At 43.4% G+C, this 7,175-nt stretch overlaps 1 protein-coding gene across 1 annotated transcript; it reads right to left on the reverse strand.

The window, feature by feature from the left end:
* Positions 1-264: 264 nt before the first annotated feature.
* Positions 265-5,525, reverse strand: gpr183a (G protein-coupled receptor 183a). Its single transcript, XM_080786263.1, has 2 exons — positions 5,388-5,525; positions 265-2,717 (listed from the first exon to the last, which is right to left on the reverse strand). The coding sequence occupies exon 2, from the start codon at positions 2,688-2,690 to the stop codon at positions 1,581-1,583; it is 1,110 nt and encodes a 369-aa protein (XP_080642389.1). The 5' UTR covers positions 2,691-2,717; positions 5,388-5,525; the 3' UTR covers positions 265-1,580.
* Positions 5,526-7,175: the final 1,650 nt, after the last annotated feature.

Raw genomic sequence — 7,175 nt, forward strand, 5'->3', positions numbered from 1 at the left:
AAGCACGACATGATGCTAACACCAAAATGGGTGCCCGGTCAGAATGGGATAAATGAATGTATTTTCCCCCTTATTGGTCTCGGGCAGTGTCATATAATGAGTGACTTCCTATATTATTGCCTCTTACTGTATTTCCCATGCATTCTATCTAATCTGTGCAATTTCACAGTTCATCTGCCAGAGAAAATGATTATGTACAACTTTATTGGTGAAGGCATGATTTAATTATTTCGTTATTTTTGTCTTTATTGTATGCATGTACAGTATACCGGAGTTAAGTATATTATGAATTGAATTCCTGGGAGGCATCCAGGTGACTTTTTGTACTAATTCAGTTCTTAGTCTTTCAGTACATCACTGTCCTCTGGTGGCTGAAACACATCACTGCAGGATATAATATAATTAGACCTCTAGGCAGGGAGACAGTTCTTCTGATACAGTTTGATTCAATTAGACCACATTCCACACTATCCACAGAAAGTAGGTCTAACGTAATAGTTCCAAAGTTCCAAATAAAGAGAATATACATACTGTATATATTGTTTTTTACTTGAGGGGACATTTTATTGGATGAAAGTTTTCCCATGTGTGTTCAACTATCTTCAGATAAGAGCAAGACTGTTTTACCAAACAGTATACTTCCATCACCATTTGTTTGTAGCTCTAGTTGTATTCCAGAGCCAAAAGCCTAATTAATACAATGTGGCATTGTTAGCTTGACAGTGTATATATATATATATATATATATATATATATATATATATATATATAAACTACTGTAACAGTACTGTAACATCGTATATTTACAGCATTCAGACCTCTTCTATATAGATCAACTTTTAAGCAACGTTTGCACAGTGTGTGGGTGGGTGCTTGTTTTTTCAGGAACTATAGTTCCAGCCCCTCAGCTGCGCCTCGTACAGGGAGAGTGGTGTGTTTTACTGTGCGTTTGACGTATCCTTTTCCATGAGAAGAAAAAAAACACATTCCTGTGTAAAAGCTGCCTTGGGTGCCAGTCTGTCTGTCACTGTGCCAAAGTGTTGAATATAGCTGTTAGGGAGATCTAATAATCGTCAAGTTATCCAAAGTGGTTAAGAGCATGATCCGTTTACAAGGTCCTCTATTTCTCAGCTATCGAGAACACCGTTCTCGTGTTGATTATGCTGGCCTCCCAGAGATTAAGTCCCCTCTGGTCCATGTGTGACGCATGCTCAGGAAGGTCCACTCTTCCCCTAAACCTCCAGGCTTTGTGCACCTCGCAGGAAAGCCTGGTCTCTGTTACAAAATTGCTGCGTGAACCGGTCTGGAGTGGATGACATAACTACGTCATGTTGTAGTATTGTTTTGTAGTCAACAGGCAGGAACAATCAATCGGAACTTCCTTTTCCCTCCATAAAAATAAAAGTTCTCGTAGCCTGCAGCTTTTATTGAGAAAATGCAGGTTTGAGGGAAAAGGAAGTTCCGGAAGATTGATGACTACAAGACAATACTACAACATGACGTATAGCGATATCATCTGCTTCCCGACCGGAGCATAAACCAGAAAAGGATGCTTGCCCAGGCTATACTCTTCCCCCTGTTCATTGTCTGGACTTTGTGGAGCTGTTGAGGCGCATCCTGGTGCCCTCGACGACGTCCCTGGAGCTGCCGTCCGCCGAGGTCCTCGCGGCGCTGGAGAAGAAGGACACGCTCACGGGCCTCCTCAGCAGCTTCAGCACCTTCTTCTTGTAGCCCTTGCAGGCAAAGAAGTAGATGAAGGGGTCCAGGCAGGAGTTGAGGTTCATCAGGCACACCGTGACGTGCAGGGACACCTGGAAGGCGGTGAGCTCCGGGCAGCCGGGCTCGGACACCAGCTTGCGGACCATGTACTGCAGGAGGTTTATGTGGTACGGGCTGTAGCAGAGCACGAACACCGCGGACACGCAGCAGATCACGCCGATGGCCTTGCGGCTGCGCCCGGACTTGTCTGTGAGGCGGTTCTTCTTGGCGCTGCGCTGGAGCTTGAAGCAGAGGATGGAGTAGCACACCAGGATGGTGACCAGCGGGATCCCGTAGCCCAGGAACACGGCGCCGATGAGAATGTAGGCGATGTTGGGCACTCGCTCGAAGTTGGGGTACTCCATGCAGCTGATGTAGCCGTCGTGCTCCTTGTTGGTCATGGGCATGCCGACGAGGGGCAGGGTCTGCGCCAGGACGAGCAGCCACACGCCCGCGCAGATGTAGCGCACGTGGCTGACGTTGCGGAAGCGGGCGAAGCGCAGCGGCAGCACCACGGCGATGAAGCGGTCGACGCTGAGGCACGTCATGAAGTTGACGCCGGCATAGGTGTTGATGTAGAAGATGATGCCCGATATCTTGCAGAGGGGGTCGCTCAGGGGCCAGTGGAAGCCCCCGGCATAGTAGATCAGCCTCAGGGGGAGGGAGAGGGTGAAGAGGATGTCCGAGATGACCAGGTTGAGGGAGTACAGGGTGGTGGAGTTTATCTTCTTCAGGTTGGGACGGATGACGTGCAGCGCGAGGCCGTTTCCCAGCAGGCCCACGACGAACACGATGGCATAGAAGAGAGGGATGAGGACCCGGGCGTACTTCCTGTGGGCGTACAGAGTATGACACGTCTCGTTCGTGGCAGAGTGATTGGTACTGAGCGTAGGGGTGAAGCTCGCTGGCACCATAGAGGTACTCATCTCCATTTTTTGGTGTCCGCGGGGATGCAGTAACTGCAGAGAAAAGCGAGAAGAAAAGTTAATGCATTTTACTTCAGTAGATGTTCTTGCAGGTCATTATTGGCAGAGAGTGGTGGGCCGTTAGGACCCAGATAGCTGGCAATAGGTGTACAATTCATGTACACCAGTGGTTCTCAAAGTGTGGTCCGGGGACCCCTAGGGGTCCTCGAGGGAGTTCCAGCTGGGGGTCGCCAGCTAAATGATTAGTTAGGAACCAAATGGCCCCTTATGGGGTCTGTAACTCAGAGAGTGTACATTTGGTTCCATTTATACACTCAGTTAAATTAACATAGACTTTTACACTTTGGGGTCCCAGAGATAGAAATGCCATTAAGTGGTGGGTGCGCAGGCAGCCTAATGCATGTCGAACTGGGCTGGGCAGGTCCTTGAAATAAAAATGGTTGAGAATCACTGCTATAGCCATGAACATCTTCTCTTATGGGGGGGTCCTTGGCATATATTTTCTAATGGGGGGTCTGCAGGCTAATAAGTGTCAATTTGGGGGTCCCTGACTTGAAAAAGTTTGAGAACCACTGATGTACACAAATGAGTGTCACTGGACACAATCTATGCTACTACTGCAGAAGGCTTGGACGTCTGCAAGTGCAAACTGCAGCATGGTGTATAGTGCCATCTTGTGGCGAAATAGTGAGCTCCACATATAATGGCCATTAGTTCATCCACAATGCTGCTGCCAGACTCCTCCACTGTAGACGGTCTGCTAGTCTAGCCGCCTCCCATTATGTGTTAGAATACATTTTACAGTTTTAATTGCTTAAGAAAGCCTTGCATGGCAGAGCTCCCAAACCCGATGTCAGATTTGTCCTTCCAAGGCTCCTACTAAGCGTGGATCACAGGGGATGGGATGGATCTTTGTATGATGATTCTGCCCCTTTGGTTAAGAATATGAAAAAGATTACTATGATTTACAAGTTAAAATAAATCAGGTAAATCACGATTACCTTTTCTTTTCTTTCCTTTTTTTCATATTCTTAACCTGTACTTTGGTGAGGGGTGCTGCTAGCCCCTCCCATGCCCAGCTCTGTCTCATATTGAGGATAAGAAGTGAGGGCAGAAAAGTGAAGACGCCAAAAGTGATTGGCCGGAATGACATTAATTGTGATGATTTGATTGGCTGAGCACGGAACGGGATGATGATAAGAGCGCCCCTCACTTCACATGAGTGTGGGTTTTTTGTTATTGCAATTGTACAATAAGTAAAACATGCATTGTTTCATAATATTACTGTTCAGCACTTTGGAATTTTGGAATACCCCATTAAATTACCAGTCAAGCCCTGCAGTTAGATGCACCTGCATCAGAATAATATCTGATGCATAACTGACTGACTTCCTTAGTCTTCTCATCAGTTCATCAACAGTTCACATATCTCATTTCTCGGGTCTCTTTGGTGTGCTGTTTCATGATGGAACATACAGATTGGGAAATAAATAAAAAATTCCCAACCACACTTAAACTTGTTTTAACCCTATCAGACATGATAACAGGAAATCAATTATGATGTGAGCACTATAGTGTGGACCGGTTTAGGAGAGATGACCATATACACAATTTCCCAGCCCTGTCAGTGACCTAACCTATTTGACTTATGTCCGCATACACAGGACATAACTGTTCATCCATGGCCTTGTTTGTAGCTAAAAGTGCCACGACGGAAGTCTGCAAACAATTCCAGGGCTTTGCTGCGATTGTGAATACAGCTGCAACACTCTCTCTCACACCCATAGCAAACGGAGTGTTGAGAGACAGCGTTGAATATGAGGAAGTCGGCTTCCCTGGGGTGCTCTATGATAGAACCGCCAGTCAGTAGGAAAGTTATATTGTCTTGGCCTAAGTCATGACCCACCTCAGACATAGCAATCTGCTGGAGCACAAATATGTTTCCTGACTCATTAACACCATTGAAGGACTCATTGGGGCATATCCCTAAAACAATATTTTTTTTTTACAAAGAAAAACTATTTTAGTATACCATGCCAAGACACAAGACACATTATGGATTTAGTTTTTATGGAGAAAGGCTCCTTTTGAAACAGGAAATGAGAACCTTGGAACTGATTTGTATCCAACTGTGGTAATGTGCTGACTTTTATATACATTTTCTAAAATATTAAATCAGTTATGAAAATTACCTCTTTGTCAATATCTCTACAACAAATTAACCAACCTGTAAAAGTGTCATCATGTTGACAAATAAAAAATGTTGATAAACCATTATGATTCAAAAAGGATTGACTGGATTTGTTTGAATTTCTGGTTCATTTTGGAACTGACTGTCATAGACAGTCACATGTCTTAAGCAAACATTTCCATTTAAAAAAATCACTTTAGTTGTCCTTAGAAGAATTGTCTTGCTTACATTATGTTCAATGTAAAATCGTGCGCAGAAAGATTAAGAGGTTTGTACAACCAGCCAAAAATATGTTATGCAACAACTTACTACTTTTGTGGACTATATATATATCATCATCACCTAGCTGTCATAAGTGTCATAATTATGATTCCTGCGGGATTTCTCCCGGACCATATATTTTATATTTCATCTTTACACATTACATACATACATTTTTCCAGCCCTATATTGTCATCTGTGCCAACAGTCAAATATCAATTAAAGGCATCCTTATATGAGAGGGAACTTACCAGCTGCAAGCAGTGTAATGATCTTCAATGTAATTTTAGTAGTATCGGTCCGCTTGACATGACATTTTAACTCTGAGGGTTACTTTTGATTCGCTACCTGGACTAATGGCAATCATGACCACGTTGTCATCGCTGAGGGTATAGTGTGACAGACACGCACTTCTCCCGCAGCCTATAACCATGGCAACATTTCCTGTTGTAGTGTTGTTCTTTCTCTCTCTCTCTCTCTCTCTCTCTCTCTCTCTCTCTCTCTCTCTCTCTCTCTCTGTGTCCCTCTTTCGCCTCCTCTCTCGTCTATTCACTCTACTTATGAAAGTTTCTCCAGGGATGTTACATTGTTCTTATTATTATTCTTATTGTGCAGTATAGGCAGTGGTGGAAAGTAACAAAGTAAATGTAATCGAGTACTGTACTTAAACCCGGGAAAGCATCCATTTATTTTATACTTTATAGCTATTAAAATTGTGACATCTTTACTATTGGGGTAAGAAATATATATTTTGAGATGTGTGGTTCCATGGCCAAATACATTGCATTAAACAGTTTTGAGCACCACTGATATAGCAACATAAGACATTTTTAGAATCGGATGAAAATAAACTGAGTACCGTATCTGTACTTCACTTGTGTATTTGTATTTCTGGATACTTGGATACAACGCGTGTTGTGCCATGTGCCATGTGGGAGGAAGTGGCTCAGTTGCACATGCGTGCCCAACCAGTCTTTCTCTTAACATCATAAAATGTCATATTGTGGTTTCTGACTGTACACCAGGTGTGTTTATAGGGATGGATCTCTCTCTATCCAGGCCCTTCTGATTGAAACCATAGTTTTATTTCAGTGAAGCATGGATGTTTGCTTTGCCTTAACCTACGATGAGACTGACACTGCAAACGAGGAAGTTCCCCTTTGCCCCAGTACCTGTTGCACCTAAAGCAAAACACTTGTTTTGGTGGTTTTGAAATTGCTCACAAGAAAGGAAATACACATAAAGAGTTTATTTGTTCATCATGCATGTACTGTTTTGATTGTGGGACTCTGATTGCCTGTGTTACCCATTCCAAAGCAAAAGCCATGTTTACCCAGGGTAACTGGACTAAGCTCAAGAACTTGTTTACAGCCAGGCCCTGCTCATAGAACATTTCATGGTAGGGGTTCAATGCCTTGCTCAAGGGCACTTCAGCGGTGGTAATTTTAACGTGCCGGTCCGGGGATACGAACTAGCGACCTTCCGATATCAAGACCGCTCCGCAAACCGTTCGGCCACCGCTGCCCCTGTCCATTATTAATGCATGTTATATGTTATCAGAATTGTTTTACATGTAAATGATAGATGGCAGTATGAAATACAGGACAGATACAGATGGGGTAGAGAGATGTATCTAATCTTCAAGAGTAAAACAATATGAGATATGAGATATTAACGGGTATGAATATAAATGTAGTCGAAGTGTACAGTGAATAATCCCCAGTAGTATGGTTAAATACTGTGTACAATATGCAAGTATAGGTACAATAATACAAAGATGTACCACTTGAAGACATCTCAATTTCATTTTTCAACAAATGCAAATTGTACTCGGCATGCATACTGTAATGTAAGAGGAACAGACAGCAACAACCAGCTTCTTGTTAAGATGACCAAACATTTTTTAAATGTGTCTTTTCATTTGATTGTCAACATTAGCATCAACCCGATGTAGGCTATATGAGCCTACACTGAAGCAGCATGATTGGCTGATGGCTGTGAGTTAAATAAACTTACAGGCCTTTGTTTTCCGTTGCAGA

This window comes from Protomyctophum bolini, assembly GCF_963924005.1.
Source record: "Protomyctophum bolini genome assembly, chromosome: 16".
In the NCBI taxonomy this organism is placed as follows: domain Eukaryota; kingdom Metazoa; phylum Chordata; class Actinopteri; order Myctophiformes; family Myctophidae; genus Protomyctophum; species Protomyctophum bolini.